At 45.6% G+C, this 23311-nt stretch overlaps 1 protein-coding gene across 1 annotated transcript in view; it reads left to right on the forward strand.

Moving 5' to 3' along the window:
* Positions 1–6689: 6689 nt before the first annotated feature.
* MOGAT2 (monoacylglycerol O-acyltransferase 2) overlaps positions 6690–23311 on the forward strand; it is a 115000-nt gene continuing 98378 nt past the window's right edge. Inside the window, exon 1 of the mRNA XM_082246663.1 lies at positions 6690–6939. Within this exon, the coding sequence (XP_082102789.1) occupies positions 6846–6939 (94 nt within the window). The 5' untranslated portion in view covers positions 6690–6845. The remainder of the gene's footprint in view (positions 6940–23311) is intronic.

The following is a 23311-nucleotide window of genomic DNA, read 5'->3' on the forward strand; positions in this document are numbered from 1 at the left end:
TGTATCATGCCCGCAGCACTTCATTCTCCTGTACCATGCCCACAGCCCTGCATTCTCCTGTATCATGCCCGCAGCACTGCATTCTCCTGTACCATGCCCACAGCCCTGCATTCTCCTGTACCATGCCCGCAGCACTGCATTCTCCTGTACCATGCCCACAGCCCTGCATTCTCCTGTACCATGTCCGCAGCCCTGTATTCACCTGTATCATGCCCACAGCACTTCATTCTCCTGTACCATCCCCACAGCCCTGCATTCTCCTGTATCATGCCCGCAGCACTTCATTCTCCTGTACCATGCCCACAGCCCTGCATTCTCCTGTATCATGCCCGCAGCACTGCATTCTCCTGTACCATGCCCACAGCCCTGCATTCTCCTGTACCATGCCCGCAGCACTGCATTCTCCTGTACCATGCCCACAGCCCTGCATTCTCCTGTACCATGTCCGCAGCCCTGTATTCACCTGTATCATGCCCACAGCACTTCATTCTCCTGTACCATGTCCACAGCCCTGCATTCTCCTGTATCATGCCCGCAGCACTTCATTCTCCTGTACCACGCCCACAGCCCTACATTCTCCTGTATCATGCCCGCAGCACTTCATTCTCCTGTACCATGCCCACAGCCCTGCATTCTCCTGTACCATGTCCGCAGCCCTGCATTCTCCTGTATCATGCCCTCAGCACTTCATTCTCCCGTACCATGTCCACAGCCCTGCATTCTCCTGTATCATGCCCGCATCACTTCATTCTCCTGTACCATGCCCACAGTCCTGCATTCTCCTGTACCATGTCCGCAGCCCTGCATTCACCTGTATCATGCCCGCAGCACTTCATTCTCCTGTACCATGCCCACAGCCCTGCATTCTCCTGTATCATGCCCGCAGCACTTCATTCTCCTGTACCATGCCCGCAGCCCTGCATTCTCCTGTATCATGCCCGCAGCACTGCATTCTCCTGTACCATGCCCACAGCCCTGCATTCTCCTGTATCATGCCCGCAGCACTTCATTCTCCTGTACCACGCCCACAGCCCTGCATTCTCCTGTACCACGCCCACAGCCCTGCATTCTCCTGTATCATGCCCGCAGCACTTCATTCTCCTGTACCATGCCCACAGCCCTGCATTCTCCTGTACCATGTCCGCAGCCCTGCATTCACCTGTATCATGCCCGCAGCACTTCATTCTCCCGTACCATGTCCACAGCCCTGCATTCTCCTGTATCATGCCCGCAGCACTTCATTCTCCTGTACCACGCCCACAGCCCTGCATTCTCCTGTATCATGCCCGCAGCACTTCATTCTCCTGTACCATGCCCACAGCCCTGCATTCTCCTGTACCATGTCCGCAGCCCTGCATTCACCTGTATCATGCCCGCAGCACTTCATTCTCCTGTACCATGTCCACAGCCCTGCATTCTCCTGTATCATGCCCGCATCACTTCATTCTCCTGTACCATGCCCACAGTCCTGCATTCTCCTGTACCATGTCCGCAGCCCTGCATTCACCTGTATCATGCCCGCAGCACTTCATTCTCCTGTACCATGCCCACAGCCCTGCATTCTCCTGTATCATGCCCGCAGCACTGCATTCTCCTGTACCATGCCCACAGCCCTGCATTCTCCTGTATCATGCCCGCAGCACTTCATTCTCCTGTACCATGCCCACAGCCCTGCATTCTCCTGTATCATGCCCGCAGCACTGCATTCTCCTGTACCATGCCCACAGCCCTGCATTCTCCTGTACCATGCCCGCAGCCCTGCATTCTCCTATACCATGCCCGCAGCCCTGCATTCTCCTGTACCATGCCCGCAGCCCTACATTCTCCTGTACCATGCCCACAGCCCCTGTGGTGGTCCAGTTGGTCCAGTTGGGTCCAGTAGCTGCTGCATTTCCCACCCTATGCTTATCTTCGAGTCAATCATTTTTCCCAATTTTTTTGTGGTAAAATTAGGGGCCTTGGCTTATATTCGGGTCGGCTTATATTCAAGTATATACGGTAATCACATTACGCTTCAGCGTGTCACAATGGGCAGCTGTACATGAGGGGAAAAAAGCAAGCAATGCTTCTTTACTTTACAGTCACAGATTGAACAAAAATGACTGCCATCTAGTGGCTCTAATTTGAAGCTCTGTGTCACTGTAAGGCCTCATGCACACTGAGTGATTTTCTCAGCTCCCCTGAATGTTTTTTCTCCAGGCAGCCTCCTCTTCTGAATGCGCTGGTGGTGTTTTATTTTTTATTTTTTTTCTGCCTGTAAATGCTCCTCTTCTAATCGGTCTGTAAACATCTACATGTGCATGGCCACATAGGCTAACACAGAGGGTCATGTACAGGGCCGGTGTTCTATCAGAATAGCGCTACCTATCAGATTCTACAACCGGAAGAGATGTACGGACTAGAACAACTTACTGCGCATGCGCCATGTGTTCCAACATGGCCGCTATGCGTTCCAATAGGTTTCCTAATGTGACAGAACACGAAGCAGAGGTGGACATCTTCTTACATCCACTCAAGTCTTTATTTCACATTTATTTTAGCAGTAAACTCCCATTATATAGTTAATCACAGTATTACATTTGTATTATTATTGTATTCTAGTAAGTATAGCGAGAAACCTGCAGGTAGAAGGTAGCGACGGCCATCTTGGTACACCCCGCACTGTTTAGCGACAAACTGATTATATAGTGAAATAGACTATTTCACTCAGTCGCGGTGAAATAGTCTATTTCAGTATATAAGGTGAGTTTAATGCTAAAATAAATGTAAAATTCAAGACTTGCGTGGGTGTAAGAAGATTTCTGCCTCTGCTTCGTGTGCTGTCACATTAGGAAACCTCATGGAACGCATAGCGCATGCGCAGTAAGTTGTTCTCATCCGAACGTCACTTCCGGATGCAAAATCTGATAGGTAGCGGTATTCTGATAGAACACTGGCCTTACCATGGGTCCTGCTGGGTCCATTGGACCCAGGCAGAAATTTAAGGGAAGCAAATTGAATCTCAAGATTTGTTTTTCAGCAGTTTTGTGTGTCATCAGTTTGCGGCGCATTCTCAACTCATCTATGAATAACCAACTTTGTGTCTACATAAAAAGATCCTTAACCACTTAAGCCCCGGAAGATTTTACCCCCTTCCTGACCAGAGCCTATTTTGCGATTCGGCACTGCTTGACTTTAACGGACAATTGCGCGGTCGTGCGACGCTGTACCTAAACGAATTTGACGTCCTTTTTTTCACACAAACAGAGCTTTCTTGGTGGTATTTGATCACCTGTGCGATTTTTTTGATCATGCGCTATAAACAAAAAAAAGAGCGTCAATTTTGCAAAAATAACAATATTTTTCACATTTTTTTAAATGAAATTCCCCAAAAAAAAAAATTAAAAATCAAAATGTTTTAACATTTTAGGCCAATTTGTTTTATGCTACATATTTTTGGTAAAAAAAAATCGCAAAAAGCGTATTTTGAGTTGTTTGCGCAAAAGTTATTGCGTTTACTAACTAAGGGAAAGATTTTTGTCATTTTTGTTGTTTTTTGGCGGCGATCTGCGATTTTTTTTTTGCGGGACTGCGACATTGCGGTGGACAGATCGGACCCTTGACTGACATTTTTGACACTTTTGGGGTTACCAGTGACATTTCTACAGTAATCAGTGCTATACATATGCACTGTTACTGTAAAAATAACACTGGCAGTGAAGGGGTTAACTTTTTTTTGAGAGGGAGGGGTTAAGTGTGTCCCTAGGGGCGTGTTTCTAACTGTGATTGGCTGTGGCTGATTAATGTAGTACTGGTCTCCCCAAAAGTGTCAAAAATGTCAGTTAGGGGTCCGATCTGTCTGCCGCAATGTCGCAGTCCCGCTAAAAATTGCTGATCGGCGCCATTACTAATAAGAATAAATAAATAAAAAGTCCAAAAATCTATCCCGTAGTTTGTTAACGCTTTCATTTTTGCGCAAGCCAATTAAAATACGCTTTTTTTGATTTTTGTTTACCAAAAATATGTAGCAGAATACAAATTGGTGTAAACGGATAAAAAAATTAGATTTTTTAAATTTTTTATTGGGAATGTTTTATAGCAGAAAGTAAAAAACATTGCGTTTTTTTCAAAATTGTTGCCCTTTGTTTATAGCGCAAAATCTAAAAACCGCAGAGGTGATCAAATACCACCAAAAAAAAAAGCTCTATTTGTGGGGAAAAAAAGGATAGCAATTGTATTTGGGTACATCGTCGCACGACCGCGCAACATAGTGCTGAATCGCAAAAAATGGCCTGGTCATTAAGGGGGTAAAACCTTCCGGAGCTGAAGTGGTTAAATGTAAGGACTTATTCTTGCTGGTAGTTAAAATCTTTAATATTTGCAACTAAAACAAAGGTTTCCTATTTAGAATAATAAGCTGTCAGGTTAGTAAAACAGCGATATCGAAACAATTATACAGTTTGTAGTGTACATAGATTTGCAAAACAATGGGATAAAGGAATATTTCGGAACTTTGTTTTATCTCATAAGAAAAAAAGGTTTGGTGGGTGCTTCCACTGGAAAGATCAGTCCTCCAATATAAAGTCTTGGTGGGGGGGGAAGGACAACCAGACTGATGAATGGACTTCTAGGGTGCACGAATATACCACGCTGACACTGAGGGCAGCTCTTGAAAGGCAGAAGCAAGTCCCACTGGCAGGCAAATAAAGAGAAAAGGCGCCTCTGAATGTAGCCGATATCACTTTATTGATCTGAGAAAGGAGCACTTCTGCGCATGCTCCGAAACGCGTTACCGCCCCTCCACGTCATCACGCTTGTGCGGTCCAGCAGCAAGGCATGCGTTTCACCGCTGCCTTGTTTTGACCTAGCACCTCCGATTGGGCTTCCGTTGCTGTGTCATTTCCCTGCTGCCGGTCAGCTAGAGTATGGGATCAGCCACGGACCAGGAAGGGACCCTTGAGCCGTGATGACACACGCCATCCTTCATGCAAGTGCACACTTTTGTTATACAACAAAGTGATATCGGCTACACTCAGAGGCGCCTTTTCTCTTTCTCATGGTTAGTGTGAACTTGTGTGAATGCATCAATGCAGTGCATGTTATCTCAGCTTGCATTCATTGAATGAGATCACCAAAAATGTAAATATTGCAGAATATGATTCTAGGACACTATCCCCCCGGACAATATCCCCCCGGACAATATCCACCCAGACAATATCCCCCCTGGACATTATCCCCCCTGACATTATCCCCCCAGACAATAACCCCCGGACAATATCTACCCGGACAATATCCCCCCCGGACAACATCCCCTCCGGACAACATCCCCCCCGGACAACATCCCCCCCGGACAACATCCCCCCCGGTCAACATCCCCCCTGGACAACATCCCCCCTGGACAACATCCTCCCTGGACAATATCCCCCCCGGACAACATCCCCCCCGGACAACATCCCCCCTGGACAACATCCTCCCTGGACAATATCCACCCGGACAATATCCACCCGGACAATATCCCCCCTGGACATTATCCCCCCTGACATTATCCCCCCAGACAATAACCCCCGGACAATATCTACCCGGACAATATCCCCCCCGGACAACATCCCCTCCGGACAACATCCCCCCCGGACAACATCCCCCCCGGACAACATCCCCCCTGGACAACATCCCCCCTGGACAACATCCTCCCTGGACAATATCCCCCTAGACAATATCCCCCCCGGACAACATCCCCCCCGGACAACATCCCCCCTGGACAACATCCTCCCTGGACAATATCCCCCTAGACAATATCCCCCCTCTAATCCTAACACTCTAACCCTAATCCTAGCCCTAACCCTATGTCCAGGGGGATGTTTTCCGGGGGGGATATTGTCCCGGGGGATATTATCTGGGGGGATTTTGTCCCGGGGGATGTTTTCCGGGGGGATATTGTCCCGGGGGATAATGTCCGGGGGGATAATGTCCGGGGGGATATTGTCCCGGGGGATAATGTCCGGGAGGATAATGTCCGGGGGGATATTGTCCCGGGGGATAATGTCCGGGAGGATAATGTCCGGGGGGATATTGTCCCAGGGGATAATGTCCGGGGGGGATATTGTCCTGATACCGCAGAATATACAGCCTTATGCTACATAACTAAGCTCCATTTCATGCTGAATAAACGAAATAATTAATGTATCCTAAATTGAAAACTATATTTAAAAAGAGTTTTACTCAAAAAGCATTTTATAAAAACAAAATTTGATAAAAATCCCAAAAAATCTGATTTTATTCAAAAAAATCAGAATTGTTTGATTTTTAAAAAAAATATCATTGATTTTTATCCACCCTGCATTCTGTGTACAGAACACCTCCAGGTAGCCATATTGCATTGAAATTTCCAAAAATTACAGCGGCTGCAGGTTGAAAAGGAAAGGTAATTTTTAATGGCATTGAATTACAATATGACTCGTGTCGCAATTGTATACGTTATATTGTTTTTCTTTATTTGCAATTTTTTTTCCCCACGAAAGTGGATTTACCCTTCAAATGGCAAAAAGTACCTTTATGAACTAAGTAAAACCCATGAGCCTGTAGTGGTGTAAAGTTTGAGTTTTACTTTTAATATCTAGATAGGCTGATACATTTTTGCTTAATTGGCATGTGTGCAGAGGACTGAGCAAAGCTGATATTATCAGGGGCTGATAAGTGAGTTCAGCTTCCATTGATTACTCCGCTGACCAGAGTTCAACCATGGAGGTGAGCAGGGCAGCCTTGCTCCAACGCAGAGGATTGCGACATCCCGTCTAATAGCCGGCAGACTTTGGACCCCAATTTCCAGCTTTTCAGGAAGTTCTCTTCTCAGTGTCTGCTCTGAGAACATGGCGATTGAGTTTGCTCCACGCTCGGTCCCTTTGGAAAGGAGGCTGCAGACGGCAGCTGTGCTGCAATGGGTGTACTCCTTCCTGGCTCTGGGTAAGGAACCGTTTACTGATCTGCGTTAGGGGTCTTGTTCATGCAAGGCGTATTAAAGCGGGTATTTAGCCATGTTTACCTGCCAAGGTGTTCTGTCGCAGGCAGTCGTATTCATGTCAATTGGGATGCAATGGCTGCACGGATGCAGATGCTGCTCCAATATGACATGCATGCGGGTGCAGGGCATCGAACGCACATTGTCTGATGTCAGATTGGGGACAGCATTTATATCCGTAAAGCCGCTACATCTTACTTGACATGAATAGTACTTTCTGCATAGGGATGCACAGAACACCTAAGCCTTCCTGTGTGGGTAATTCCCTCCTCCACAAGCTTATGCTTTACCTGTGTGAACGCAGCCTTAAAAGCGTATCTAAAGCAAACTTGTTTTTTTTTTTTTTTTAGGTTTAGAATGGTGAAGGGTTAGAAGCTCTGTTTTTTTCTTAGATATCAGTTTCCTGCAGGCAGGGGAAAGCATTTCCTCAGTCGCTTCTCCCCCAGCGGTCAGATTGCAACATTGTTACTTTTGTAGTCATGAGATGTAGCTGTCGGTGCTCAGCCAATGAGCTGTGGGCTGGAGATTCCCCACCCTGCAGCAGCTAAAGGGGTGGGGATGCTTGTGACATCATTGATTTACTATGGGTATGTTCTAGGCCAGGGATGGCGAACCTTGGCACCCCAGATGCTTTGGAACTACATTTCCCATGATGCTTCACTACCCTGCAGGGTACATGAGCATCATGGGAAATGTAGTTCCAAAACATCTGGGGGTGCCAAAGTTCGCCATCACTGTAAATCTAGGCCAATACTGCATCAATGACCTAAAATCTCCATGAGGCCATATTAGGTCAATGATGTCATAAGCATCCCACCCCCTTTATGTATATGCAGCTGCGGGGTGGGGGACCTCCCCCCACTCGCAGCTGAATGGCTCAGCTGTCTTTGGGGTTTGAACCCCCCCTTAACCCAACACAGCAGCTGAAGTCTGGTTGTTCAAAAGCTAGATGTGAATTATACCCTCTATTGCATTTGGCGGGCAGTACCACCACTCTATGCAATCCTTTCAAGTGAATTGGGCTGTGGTGCAACCATCCTGCAAATGCTGCAATGCAGGCGATTGCAGAGCAGTGGTTCGGGCTATTCAGGGTTATTCAGGGTCAAACGGACTCCGCTTTTCTCATCGGGGGATCGATCCGCCGATCCCCCGCTGAGCAGGAGGATGACAGCTGTTTCTCCGCGCTGTGTACGGAGACACAGCTGTCAGTTCCCCATACATCTCCATGGGGGAAATCGGATGGGAACGGACCGTCGGTTCGTTCTCATCCGATCCGCTGGACGGATGGAAAATAGGGTTTCCATCCGTCCAGATTTGACGGATCGGATCGGGTCGGATGTGAGCGGACATGTCTTCGCTGACATCCGATGCCCCATAGGAATGCATGGGGGGACCGTTCAGATCCGCCAAAAAAACGAACAGGCGGATCTGACGGTCCGCCTGTGTGAAAGGGGCCTAAAGCCTCGTACACACGCGTCGAAAATCGGCAGGGAATTTTCGTCCGATCTGCCGATTTTTGGCTTGTTAGTATGATGCTTCCCGACAACCGACTCTGGCTTTTCGGCCAAAAAAATTCTGGTGTGCATGCTATAAAATTTTTGTCCTCCGTCAAAACACGGCCGATTTTCGTGCAGTCTGTACAGATTTCGAAAGGGAAAAATCTTATGAGCAAGACTGGGCATGCTCAGAGAAGAAAGAACACAAAGAAAGCAAACCAACACATGTCATCACTTCTGAAGTAGAATTTTGTCGGGCGAGAAAATTTGTGTGCAGTCTAGGCACATTCCAACCAACAAAACACCACTCTGGACTAAAGGCCCGTACACATGTGCAGATTGTCGGCCGAAAAGATTCGGCCGACGACCGATCGGCCGATTTTCGGCTTGTTAGTATGATGCTTCCGACAGCCGACAGTGCACTTTCGGCCGAAAAGAATCTGTCGTGCAAGCATTAAAATTTTTGTATGCCGACACCAGAGCGGCCGATTGTTCGCCAGTCAATACAGAATTCGGCCAACCGACAGCAGATTTGCAAGACTGGGCATGCTCAGAAAAGAAAAAACACACGGAAAGTTAACCATCACATGACATCACTTCTGCAGTCGGCTGTAGTCGGCGAACAAAATTCTTGTGCAGTCTTTTGCACTTTTCAACAGACACGACAGCCCGGGGACAAAAGACGGCCGATCGTTCGGCCGACGATCTGCACGTGTGTACGGGGCATAAGGCTTCATTCACACTTCTAGAACTCCACAAATGTGCTGACTTTGGAGTGCAACTTTGGATGGGTACAACTTGGATCCGGCTTTGGGTTTGACCAGTGATAATGGACAACTTTTGCACACGAGTCGCATTGTATAACATTCAGGTCCAACTTTCATGCAACTTCTGAGGGTTAACATTGAAGTCTATGGCCCTCAAGTTGCATGAATGTAGGACCAAAGTAGTGCATTAACTACTTAGAAGTTGCTGCAACCTTAAAGCCTCGTACACACGTACCGATTGTCGGCCGCAAATATTCGGCCGCCGACCGATCGGCTGATTGTAGGCTTGTTAGTATGATGCTTCCGACAGCCGACAGCGCATTTTCGGCCGAACAGAATCTGTCGTGCAGGCATTCAATTTTTTGTAGGCCGACAACAGAACGGCCGATTGTGCGTCAGTCAGTACAGATTTCGGCCGACAATCAGCAGATTTACAAGACTGGGCATGCTCAGAAAAGAAAAAAGACAAGGAAAGTTAACCATCACATGACATCACTTCTGCAGTCGGCTGTTGTTGGCCGACAAAATTAGTGTGCAGTCTTTAGCACTTTTCAGTGGACAGGACAGCCCTGGACAAGACGGCCGATCGTTCGGCCGACGATCGGTACGTGTGTACGGGGCTTCAGTCATGCATATATGAATGAGAATCATCGGAAAACGCAGGAAACTACTTGACATGAAACGTTGATGTTCAAAGTTGCATGAGAAGTCGTATAAGTGTGAATGGAGCCTAAAGAGCATTCCAATTACAACTCGTAAAGCATTTTTTTCTTATTTTGTTTCCCCCTTCTTGCCACCTCTGGTCCTGTGTGGCTAAACCCAGCAAGAAAACCTTACAGGGAAGGTGGTGGATGGGATGATGAGAGGATGAGAGGAGTCAAAAGACTCTTTATAGATCAGGTGACATGAACATTTTACAAGTAGACTCATCTGATCTAATCACATGATACAGGGGGCAGAACTTTACAAAAGGGCATCATCATTCAGATGTGCCAACAAGATACTCAGTTATAGCGCTGCTGGCAGCTTGTTTTGATGAGCTGTCACTTCCTCCAAACCCTTTTGAGCTTTCCAGCACGGAGAAGATCTAGCGGCCAACCGCTGCGCCCAAGCACTTAATGGAGGGATGACATCACTACTCCCTCTGACAACCAACCTACATTGGAATTTCGGTAGAGGCTGCAATGGAGGAGGGAACAAAGGGGGAGAGGCGAGTATAAGGTGGTCTGGGAAGACACTGAAAGAGAAAAATGACAGGGTCTTGTAAATGCCTAAACCTTGATGGTTCCTTTTTTCAGAGCATATGAAGGCATTTTTTTGAGGGGGAGTACAATGATCTTTGTGAGAGGTAATAAATACCTAGATGTTGTGTTACACGTACACACTACTTAGCATGCATGCACTTGTCATAAAAAAATACACTATAATGTCAAAAGTATTGGGACGCCTGCCTTTACTCACACATGAACTTTAATGGCATCCCAGTCTTAGTCTGTAGGGTTCAACATTGAGTTGGCCAACGCTTTGCAGCTATAACAGCTTCAACTCTTCTGGGAAGTCTGTCCACAAAGTTTCAAATTCATCCCAAAGGTGTTCCATTGGGTTAAAGTCAAGCTCCTTCACCCCAAACTCGCTAATCCATGTCTTTATGGACCTTGCTTTGTGTGCTGGTCCAAATCAATTGGTGGAGGGGGGGATTATGGTGTGGGGGTTGTTTTTCAGGGGTTGGGCTTGGCCCCTTAGTTTCAGTGAAGGGAACTCTTAAGGCGTCAGCATACCAGGACATTTTGGACAATTTTATGCTCTTAACTTTGTGGGAACAGTTTGGGGATGGCCCCTTCCTGTTCCAACATGACTGCGCACTAGTGCACAAAGCACGGTCCGCCCACTTTCCTCCCCCCTTTCCTCCCCCTCCTCCTCTCCTCACTTCTGTGAGCGGGGTTGGCGGCATGGGGCTGGTTGGCGGCCGCGGCGCATCGGCGCCTCACATCTCCGTGCAAGACGTGACGTGAATTTGTCACGTGTTGTCCATCTGTGCTCAAATGGTGAGCGTCTGCCTGGCGGACGGTCGGCCCGGCAGCTTCCTTACTACTGAGCAGTAGTGTGACGCTGGGCGCGAATCTTGCCCTGGATCAATGCAGGTTAGCACTTATTTGTTTGTTTCACCCCTTACTCTCACTCTTAACACATTTCTTTTTACGATTCCACGCGGTGTTTGCCATTACCTGTACCTAGGCACTTAAGCTTTTTTCTGTGCGATATATATCACACTGGTAGTCCACCTGTTGCACCCCTATTTCTTCTTTTTACCTATTTAGGTTGTTTCTTGATGCTTTCATGGCTCTCTGTCTCCTCACTGTGGATCTCCCTGGTTCACATACCCTTGTGATGGACACTAGCATGGCTACAATCATCATTATATATTTCACCTTCTCTGGGTTCTGGTTCTCTTGGGGTCCTAACTAAACCTACTCCCATATAACTACTTGCATTTTGCCTTTAATACTTGCTCATGCAGTCCCCCATATTTTTACAGATTTACTCCAATGGTGAGGATAGTTTATTGAGATCCCCTTTTTGAGAGCCACCTTGTTTACCTTCTACTTTACATACCTGCTTGATGCACGCGGGCTTCGCTCCCTCAGCTCCCAGGCTGGACATACCCCCGGACAATCTGGTTACCCCCAAAAACATAAATTGATACCTTTATTGTAAGTTACACCTCTGATAGGCTTCTCAGGCTCATCTGTTGATTGGACATATACTGTTACTCACCTATATATATCTTTTTTCGATCTCTGAACTTTGCGTACTCCTGACGAAGTGAATATAAGTTCACGAAACGCGTTGAGTTTAATACGGCAATTCATCAATTACAAATGTTCATTATGTATATTTTTTGTACCATGACCTCATTACATGTTTTACTATATACCAGAATGTATTAGGGCAACATTGTATTATTTTGTACCAGTGTCTCTAGATCATCTATACCCATATGTGTATCGTTCATGTTTTTCCCATTACCATGGGATACATCTTTATAGTGAGCACTTTGGTTTTACCAATATTTGGTCTTTAGACTTTTAATAAACAATTGATTACATTATCACCTATCTGCTTTTTTTTCTACTATGCATTCATATTTATTTTTCTAGCTGGTCACACCTCATATAAAGTCCCACCTTGCTTTTATTTCTTGATAATTAATATAGGGATGGAGACTCTTTTGGTCTTGAGTCTCATATAAAGTCCCACAATTCCCTTCCCCATATACTACTCAATATTGAACCCTACGGACAAAGACAGGGATGCCAAGGTCATGTACATGTAAAGGCAGACGTCCCAATACTTTGGAGAATATACACCTGATGGTAGGTCCACTTGAAGCTGTCAACTGGTTCTTGCTGAGCTTGTCTCTTTACAGGCAGCTTGTTTGCTAAGTAGCATCGGAATTAATTAGGAAATGCAGTTTCATTGCAATGCAACCCCTTGGTGCTAGCTTACTGGCCATTTGAGGCATTGTAAAAAACAGGAGGGGGGGCTCCTGATTATGTGACTGCTTTGATTGGATGCTGCAGTGGTCACATGATTGGGAACCCTTGCCACCAGCTCCCAATGATATAAAGTAATCAGGAGCTGCCAGTGAGTATGGGATCCAGGGAAGATCTCAGCAAGGTGATGATGTTTCTTTATAGTTCACTGAGCAGACAAGTGAGACAGGATACTGTGTAGCAATACCCCCGTAGGAGCCTTGGGTTATACTGGGCCCTCTGCTTTTTCCCTGGCCCTAGTCAGAGTCTCCCTCCTTCTGGCATCACCAGAATACCTTGGCTAGGTACTCCCAGCAGTCACACAAGAATGGCACACACTGGTTACCAGGGAAATTAATAGTTTGTATTGTAAAACCAAAGTAGAAAGGTAACTTAGTAAATCAGTAGTTTGACATTGGCACATAAGAAACTAGAACCTAGAAGTGTGAACTCGGTATGTGTTGCAGTACCGAAGTGTAAGTAATAGCTCTTTATCTGAGAGACTACGCCCCAAGTGACTGAACAGGGCTAACCATAAATGTGACAGACTAGTTCACTTGAAGACTCTTAGATAAGAGGGACTAATTTTAAGCCAGAGTGTTTGACATCCTACCACAACCCAGCTCTGCCCCCACGCAGACCACAAAATCTTTACAGTTCAGGACAATAGCTTCTGCTGGCTCAGGTGGGGCCCTTTAATGTTGGTGTGCATACATTTCTGCACCTTCACTGTCCAGGCATAGTGGTGTCTGCTGCCTCTAAAGTATTGTGCTGTGTGAATTACAGGACTGACTGGAGGGAACCGGCTGTTAAAAGCAGGTTATGTACAGTTATTACAACTGTGTATTTAAACATTTTGGAAAGAGACTCAACTTTACAGTAAAACTAGCCAAAGATGACTCAGAGGAGGAGGAATGCTAGCCTAGCCATGCACTCTCCAGAACCCTGCACCCTCTACCTAGCATCCTCAAAAACCCTGCACCCTCTACCTAGCACGCTCCAGAACCCTGCGCCCTCTACCTAGCACGCTCCAGAACCCTGCGCCCTCTACCTAGCACGCTCCAGAACCCTGCGCCCTCTACCTAGCACGCTCCAGAACTCTGCACCCTCTACCTAGCACCCTCCAGAACTCTGCACCCTCTACCTAGCACCCTCCAGAACTCTGCACCCTCTACCTAGCACCCTCCAGAACTCTGCACCCTCTACCTAGCACCCTCCAGAACTCTGCACCCTCTACCTAGCACCATCCAGAACTCTGCACCCTCTACCTAGCCCCCTCCTGATCTCTGCGCCTTCTACCTAGCCCCCTCCTGAACTCTGCGCCTTCTACCTAGCACCCTCCTGAACTCTGCGTCCTCTACCTAGCACCCTCCTGAACTCTGCACCCTCTACCTAGCACCTTCCTGAACTCTGCACCCTCTACCTAGCACCCTCCTGACAAAAAAGCACTGGGTAAGACTTTTTGACTGCCTTGCCCCCTCCTGAACTCTGCGCCCTCTACCTAGCATCCTCCAGAACTCTGCACCCTCTACCTAGCACCCTCCAGAACTCTGCACCCTCTACCTAGCACCCTCCAGAACTCTGCACCGTCTACCTAGCACCATCCAGAACTCTGCACCCTCTACCTAGCCCCCTCCTGAACTCTGCGCCTTCTACCTAGCACCCTCCTGAACTCTGCACCCTCAAACTAGCACCCTCCAGAACTCTGCACCCGCTACCTAGCACCCTCCTGAACTCTGCACAAAACCTAAATACACCACTGCGTCCATGGACATCCTCCCAGAGCCCTGCCTCCTGCATGCCCCCTGGGGCTCAAGTCCAGCGCACTCTGTCTCTCTTCAGACACAGCTGATCACAGATCACATTAAAGGGGCAGTCACAGCGGCCCTTTACCATGTGATCAGCTGATCACATGTAAACAGACTTGCCGGTTCCAAATAACTGTCAAAACAAATTGAAAAGGATTAAAAGAGGTGCATGGAAGCCAGCAAGCCCCCAGTCTGATGTACTCAACCCTCCAGTCTGCCACCAACCAAGTAGACCTGTCGCATTTGCAAACGCATGTGTAAGCTGCAGAGCCACGACACGGCACCCTGTTTTACCTGCAGTCCTAACACTTTTAAATTTGAGTGTCTCCACTCTGGGAGCACATGGCTGCTAATGGATGGATAGGAGGCAGGTGGGAGGGAGCAGCCCAAACTTTCCCCAATCCACCCCCATCCATGACTGGTCTAGTATCTCAAAACTCTAATAGCAATGTTCTTAAGATGGTACAAACTGAAAACGACCAGCTGAGAAGCATACACCTCCAACCCCTTGGTGGATGCAGTGTAAAACACAGATTGGGACTTTATATGAGGCAATTTTCCTGTATAGCACAGTGCCTCCATCCCTAATTTCATAAAATATTTGGGACTTTACATGAGACAAGCAGGTCATGCTATTGGTCAAGAAAAACGGCCAGGTGTAGAGAAGCCATATTCATGTGCTACTAAAAAATTATAAGAAAAATGCTCTTTTTTTTCTTGTTCAGGACCATTTTTATGGAAAGTCGGATCACAAGTCGGATCACAAGTCTCTTCAATTAAGATAAGGAGGCGACTCCCATTGAAGTATATGGGACAGTCGGATCACAAGTCGCCTCAAAGTAGTACAGGACCCTTTTCTGAAGTCGGAGCGACTTCAGTAGTGCCAATTAAGACGGCACTGATTGATTAACTTTGCTTTTGTTATGTCAAGCGACTTGGGGCGACTTGAGGGCACACAAGTCGCCTCACAAGTCGCGCTAGTGTGAATGGGCTCTTAGGCTGCATTCACACTTGAGCGTAGCGTTTTTTACCGCGATTTTTTTCATGCCTTGAGACACACAACACTTGAGAAAAGAGCGCGCATGCTCCCCATGAGCTTGGCACATGCTCTGAAACACGTCGTGTGCACCCTGATCTTGCTGACGTCACGCGGTTGACGCGGAGTCCCAGCCTGCCTCGAGAGCCGGTCCCGGAAGACAGTAGCCGGCATCTTCCTGTCCTCCATCTCCATCCACCGGATAGGATTTCTCCATCACATCCTCCCTCTCGGCATTGGCGTTATGGACAGCTGACCTCCTGACTCTGCATTGAGCCGATTGTCACCTAACTTCTTGTGAGTTGCTATGTAATTGTATGCCTAGACTTTATTAAACATACTGCACTTAGAGGTGCTCCGCCCCTTTTTTCTTTTGCCTTATTCACAGATTGACTTCCTGTGTGGTAGAGCCGGCCCTCTGTGCAGATTTTCATCCATTCCTCTGCTCACCATCCTTATGGTTAAATCCACCTTACGGACTCCACCTATCTTCTGCAAATTGTCATATAGGTAACCCGCCATTATTGTTTCAATGCATCATTGACAATTTGTTATATCTTCACATTGACCGTATCACACTGGACCAGAGCGCCAGCTAATTCCTAATTCTTGCTTTTTTATAGGAGGTGGGAGGGTATGCTGATTGGCTGGAATGTGTCTGCTGACTGTGAGGTACAGGGTCAAAGTTTGCCTCAATGATGAAGTATAGGGGATGGACCAAACATCGCATATGTTCGCCCGCATCGGCGGACGTGAACAAGCGATGTTCGCCGGGAACTGTTCGCCGGCGAATAGTTCGGGACATCTCTACAGATAAACCTTTTTCCTATTTTTTCTCTTTCAGCAGTTTAGTAGATGCCCCTTACCTATGCTTATGCGGTGGTGCAATACATGTTTAAACTTTAATGTGCTATTATTACAGACTCTGGATGGAATTGTGTTGTCGATTTATAAATGGCCAGCAGAGTAGTATTAATTTGATGTCAATTTAATTTAGTTTTAGTTATAGTCTTATGACTAAAATGCCATTTTAGTTTTAGTGGTATTTTAGTCTTATGACTAAAATGACATTTTATTTTTAGTTGTATTTTAGTCATCTAAATTGTTTTAGTTAGTCGTATTTTAGTCGACTAAAATTGTGTTAATCTAGTCGACTAAAACATTTTAGTCGACGAAATTAACACTGCCCCCGAAGTTCAGCTTTAAGGATTTCCAGCTGTAAGCATTATTGCTTTGTGATGTACAATGTCCTCTCCTGTCAATGTCTGGTCAGTTTACCTTTTACATAGTGTCAGCGGGTCAGGTTATACCGCGTGTCATTGCAGTTACTTACAGCAAGTCAGTGAATATTCTGAAATATTCAAAAAGAAGTGTTGTGTCTGAGCGGTCGGCGACATCCCCTCTCCCCCAGTCTGGACGGAGCTCAGTGAGACATTTCATAAATATTGCATCAGATAATAAGCCTCACTTCAACATACACTTTGGCCGAATGTGCACCTGAGCCCCGGAAAAGGACTGGAGTCAGCGCTGGGCTAGAAATCAAAAAGCAGCCAAAGCATAAAGAGGACCTGTCATTTGTCACAGTTACCATCCAAAGCTGACATGCATTTGGAAGCAGAGCTAGTTGGGGGGCCATGTAGCTCACTGCAATGGCGCATTCTGTTCCAAACAAGCACCAGTACCTTGAATTAGCAATGGTAGCCTCCACCAATGGGGAAAAATTTTTTTCCTTAACCACTTTAAGACCGGAAGGATTTGCCCTCCTTAATGACCAGGCCCTATTTTGCGTTTCGGCACCGTGCTACTTTAACGGACAATTGCGCGGTCGTGCGGCGCTGTACCAAAAAAAAATTGATGTCCTTTTTTTCCCACAAATAGAGCTTTCTTTTGGTGGTATTTGATCACCTGTGCGATTTATTTATTTATTTATTTTCCGCTATAAACAAAAAATGAGCGACAATTTCGAAAAAAAAAAAAAAAAAAAACGATATTTTTCACATTCTGCTATATGACTTTCTCAAAAAATAATAGTAAAAATCAAAATTTTTTAACATCTTAGGCCAATTTGTTTTCTGCTACATATTTTTGGTAAAAAAAAAAAATCGCAATAAGCGTATTTTGATTGGTGTGTGCAAAAGTTATCGTGTCTACCAACTATGGGAAAGTTATGTCATTTTTATTGTTTTTTTTATTTTATTGTTTACTAGTAATGGCGGCGATCTGCGATTTTTTTTTTTTTTTCTTTTTTGCAGGACTGCGACATTGCGGCCAACAGATCGGAATCCTAACTGACATATTTGACACTTTAGGGGGTACCAGTGACATTACTACAGTAATCAGTGCTAAAAATATGCACTGTTACTGTAATAATGACACTGGCAGGGAAGGGGTTAACCCTATGGGTGATCAATGGGTTAAATGTGAGCCTAGGGGAGTGATTCTAACTGGGGGGGGGCGTGGCTTGTGAAATGACCATAGAGACATGTGCTCCTATATAGAAGGATCACAGGAGCTCTCTGATCATTCCAGGGAGAAGGCAGTCCGCTGTGTTTACAACAGCTGACCATCCTTCTCTCTCAGCGAAGAGCAATGGCGGGTTGCAGGCGGCAATCGGAGCTGCCTGACCCGTGCATCGGCTTCCCCGCTGCTGAGTGGGGGTGGGACCGCGCCGCCGCCGGCACGCGCTCGCCTCCTAGCTTCCCACACGCTACTGACATAGACCTACAACGGTTTGCGCAGGAGAGCCACCCTGCCGCACTAAAAAAGGCGGCGGGTTGTCGGGAAGTGGTTAAAGCTGAACTCTCTTATCAATTCCAGTATACCCAGCTCAGACGTGCGATGGCAACGCAGTTTGGTTGTGGGTAGTGTGCCTTCAGCCCAGAGAGAGTTTAATGCACAAAGACCACACTAAATTAATCTCCAGGTCAGTGCCATCTTAAGAGCATTAAAGGGCCCCGGGCAATGCAGTGCACTGGGGCCCCGCCTACACAATCACTCATGAGAATAAAAATACAAATTATCGATAAGGCAATATTTATTGGTACAGCAGTGGCAGGCTAATGACAGCTTCCAAGTTCGGCGGCTGGGTACGGTGAACACACACACGGGAGTCAGACTCGACTATCCTGTGTGTGCCTGTTCCTGTGGAGGCGGACAGCCATTCCTGCAGTTGTGGGCTTCCCCTCCTCGGCCCAAGTGGTCTGACAGGAGCGCACGGCCTACAGGCGCTTGCCACCTGCTAAGTTTAGTGGCAGGATGCACACGGGAATCAGGACTAATGCTTGACTGGGGCTGTGTCACTGGGCAGGTGGGGCCCCCCTGGGCAAGTGGGGCCCCCGGGCAACTGCCCAACATGCCCGTTTGGTAAGATGGCCCTGCTCCAGGTACTATTCTCGCCTCCTGGTTGATTCTTCTCTGTGGATGGAGAAAATTAAAAGGCAATGGACATCTGATATATAGGAATTGGATGATGAAGTGTAGGTGGAAGTAGTGGAGGCTCAGCTTAATGGGGTTAGCGTTGAAGGAGATTAACTCATTCGATTGAAGTACCTCCATAGGATTTATTACACACCTTATAGACTTTATAAAATGGGAAGGGGCCCGTCTCCAGGCTGCTCTAGATGTCAATGATCTGGAGTTGCCCCATGGTGTGCACATTTAGGAGTGATATACTGTATGTTGGTTTATCGGGGAGAAGCTGGCCTTGCCCAATATATATAATCCTACCTGCTGCCTATTGGGGGCATTGGCAGAGCAGGAGCTTAGAAAATCTCAAAAGTCTCTACTTCATCTTTTATTTTTTTAATGCTAAAAATAACATTTGTACTGCAATGGAAGAGGCCAGATCCTCCTTGTTTATAATCTTGGGTTGACCTAATTAACAAGGCATTACCAATGTATAAATGAACTTATCTTGCTTGTGGATGCCCTAAAAAATGTGATAAGTTATGGTTGGGATGGATTGGGCTGTGTCATGTGATCTAGAGATTCAAAGCGGTAGTATACTCCGCTATATGACTTTTACCTACAGGTAAGCCTATAATAAGGCTTACCTGTAGGTACAATTAATATCTCCTAAACCTGCACGGTTTAGGAGATATTCGCCCCGCATGCAGCCGCTGATGTCAACGGCGCATGCGCTTTGAAGGTCCGGCGGACCTTTAGAGCTCCTTGCCGGACCTTGCCGGAAAGTGAAACATGAATGCGCAGGAGTGATATCATCGTGGCTCCGGCCACTCACAGCGCCGGAGCCGCAGAACCAGGAAGAGACGCCGAGGCAACATGACAGCCCCTTAGCATTGTCCAGGCGACTGTGTCGGGGCTTCGTTTTAAGGTAAGTGTTTCATAATGATGCATAATAGCTGATTATGCCTTTGTCGTGCAGTGTTTTTTTTTTTTTTTTTTTTACTCAGTATACAACTGCTTTAAGTGCTTTTGTTCTTGCATAGAGCTTTGGTGTTGGAAGAAAACTTTATAGAATATTAGTTTTAACATTATAAAGTGTTGTGTGCCTTTTATGAGTGCTATCTCTTCCCCGGTTTTCTATTTTATGTGCCCCCTACCTGTTAAATCTTTAAATGAAGACTGTCACACATGAGAATGCTTAAGGCAGAGTTCCACACTTGGAAAGTTTTTTTTTTTTAATAAAAATACCCCCGGGACAGCCAGGGCTAGTGCATTCCACAATGGCTAGCCTCTGATCTGTCCCGGGTTGCACTTACCTTTTAGAAGAAATACTTACCCTGAAAATGTATTGTCCAGCGCTGCCATCTTAGGTGTGGGCAGCTTGAAGCCAGCGCGATCCTCTTCTGTGTCCTCTTCCATCTTCTTCTGTCCCACGATGCACTGCACCGGCCCCACCGTCACTTCCGGTGCCGCAGCGTCATCCCTGCACAACTTCTGGGCATGCCCAGAAGCTGTTTAGCAAGGTATGACGGCGCCTGCACCGGAACCGACGTCGGGGCCGGGGCAGGCGCATTGATTCCTGGGAGCGATGACTTTCAGCTCCCAGGAATCATTGCAAGCCAGGAAGTGACGAATCGCCGTGGCCGAAGAGGGGAGGAAGAGGAAGTAAGGTAAGTATATTTTCTTCTAAACAAAGTAAGTAAAAAAAAAAAAAAAAAAATTGCGGTTATCCATTTGTTTTTCAGGTGACCCCGGAGCGAGAAGATGGAGGTAAGTTTAATTTTAGGGTGGAACTCCGCTTTAAGTCACCAGATAGTTACTGTTTAGGGTTCTTCTTCTTTTTTTTTTTTTTTTGCTTCATTTAGTTATTTTTACACACATTTAGACTTATGGGTGCACTTTTTGCTTGCAGTATAAACTTAAAATGTATGCTGTATATGTATCACTCACATATACTTTATGGATCTTTTTTCTTTTTCTCTTGTTTATGTGCTACCTTAGAAGTATTAATAAAGTTACCTTTAGAAAAAAACAAAGCTAAACTCCAGGAAAACAAAAACTGCACTTGCAGTGGATCTACACTGCAAAGGTTAACTGCTTGTATGTCTAGGGGGACAGGTAAAGTAGTTTCCCCTACCTGGTGCTCTGCTCCCAGGCTCCTCTGTGCTGCTAGACCTCTTCTCTAGGGATGATCGAACTTTTGAAAAGTTCGGTTCGACCAGAACACCCGAACTTCACGAAAGTTCGGTTCGGATTTCAGAACCCCATTGAAATCAATGGGACCCGAACTTCTGTAATCAAAAAACACAATTTTTAAGCCCTAAAACCCAATAAATGCCCCTAAAAAGTGCCTAGGGTTCTGGGTCATGCCCCATTAACTATTAATCACACAAAAAAAGTTCTTAAAAATTGTCATTTTTGATAAAAAAGCCAATTATTGAAAAATTAAAAAAAAAAAAAAGAGATTTTTTGATTTTTACTTTGGATTTAGTATCTGGGGGGTCTAAAAGGTGTGCATGTGAAGTGTCAGCTCTGTAGCATGTCCAGAACCATGAAAAAAAAAAGATAATTTTTCAGTAGAACAGGGATGTGGGTCGGGACCCTCCTTTAACTTTAACACCTATATGATCTTTTTTTCTGGTTCTGGACATGCTACAGAGCTGAAACTTCACAGGTACACCTTTTAGACCCCCCAGACATAAAATCACACAAAAAAAAGTTCTTAAAAATTGTCATTTTTGATAAAAAAGCCAATGATTGAAAAATTATAAAAAAAAGAAAAAAAAAAAAAAAGAGATTTTTTGATTTTTACTTTGGATTTAGTATCTGGGGGGTCTAAAAAGTGTACCTGTGAAGTTTCAGCTCTGTAGCATGTCCAGAACCCCCCAAAAATTAGCATTTTCTTATAATTTTTATTAGAACAGGAATACGGCTTCTCTACGGCGCTTTTTCTTGCATTTATCGGGCATTTTTGGAGGCAGGCATGACTTTTTTTGGATTTAGTGTCTGGGGGGTCTAAAAAGTGTACCTGTGAAGTTTCAGCTCTGTAGCATGTCCAGAACCAGAAAAAAGATCATTTTTCAGTAGAGCAGGGATGGTGGGACCCCTCTTTTACACTTATATGATCTTTTTTTGGGGTTCTGGACATGCTACAGAGCTGAAACTTCACAGGTACACCTTTTAGACCCCCCAGACACAAAATCACACAAAAAAAGTTCTTAAAAATTGTCATTTTTGATAAAAAAGCCAATTATTGAAAAATTAAAAAAAAAAAAAAAAAAGAGATTTTTTTTTATTTTTACTTTGGATTTAGTATCTGGGGGGTCTAAAAAGTGTACATGTGAAGTTTCAGCTCTGTAGCATGTCCAGAACCATAAAAAAAAAGATCGTTTGTATTAGAAAACTTTAAGCACAGGAATATGGCTTCTCTGCTGTAACACCTTGCCGGTTTAATAGCAGGCATTTTTTTGGGTTCTTTGCAGTCAGGAAAAACATCTGAACTTGTGTATAGTGGTACTGTGCACAAGTTCTGATGTTTTGCCTGCCTCCAAAACCCCCCAAAAAATGCCAGCAAAAACACACCTGGGCATTTTTTTTTTTTGACGCTAGCGTTTTTTTTGGCATTTTTTGGGGTTCTTTTGAGGCAGGCAAAACATCTGAACTTGTGTATAGTGGTACTGTGCACAAGTTCTGATGTTTTGCCTGCCTCCAAAACCCCCCAAAAAATGCCAGCAAAAACACACCTGGGCATTTTTTTTTTTGACGCTAGCGTTTTTTTGGGGTTCTTTTGAGGCAGGCAAAACATCTGAACTTGTGTATAGTGGTACTGTGCACAAGTTCTGATGTTTTGCCTGCCTCCAAAACCCCCCAAAAAATGCCAGCAAAAAAACACCTGAGCATTTTTTTTTTTTTTGACGCTAGCGTTTTTTTGGCATTTTTTGGGGTTCTTTTGAGGCAGGCAAAACATCTGAACATGTGTATAGGGGGTATATATAGGCATATATGTCTGAATATATACCCCTAGACATATATAGGTGTGATAGTAGCAGAAATATATTACTGTAAATGATTTCATTAGCGCAAGCATTTATTTCTGCTACTATCACACCTATATATGTCTAGGGGTATATATTCAGACATATATGTGTATATATACCCCCTATACACATGTTCAGATGTCATGTCTGACATCAAACATGTCCTCAAAAAAGCACTGGCAGTGGCAGCCCCTGCAGCATAAAAAATGCTTGGCTGGTGAGAAGCCATATTCCA

The sequence above is a fragment of the Pelophylax lessonae genome (genome assembly GCF_965119305.1).
Source record: "Pelophylax lessonae genome assembly, chromosome: 2".
In the NCBI taxonomy this organism is placed as follows: domain Eukaryota; kingdom Metazoa; phylum Chordata; class Amphibia; order Anura; family Ranidae; genus Pelophylax; species Pelophylax lessonae.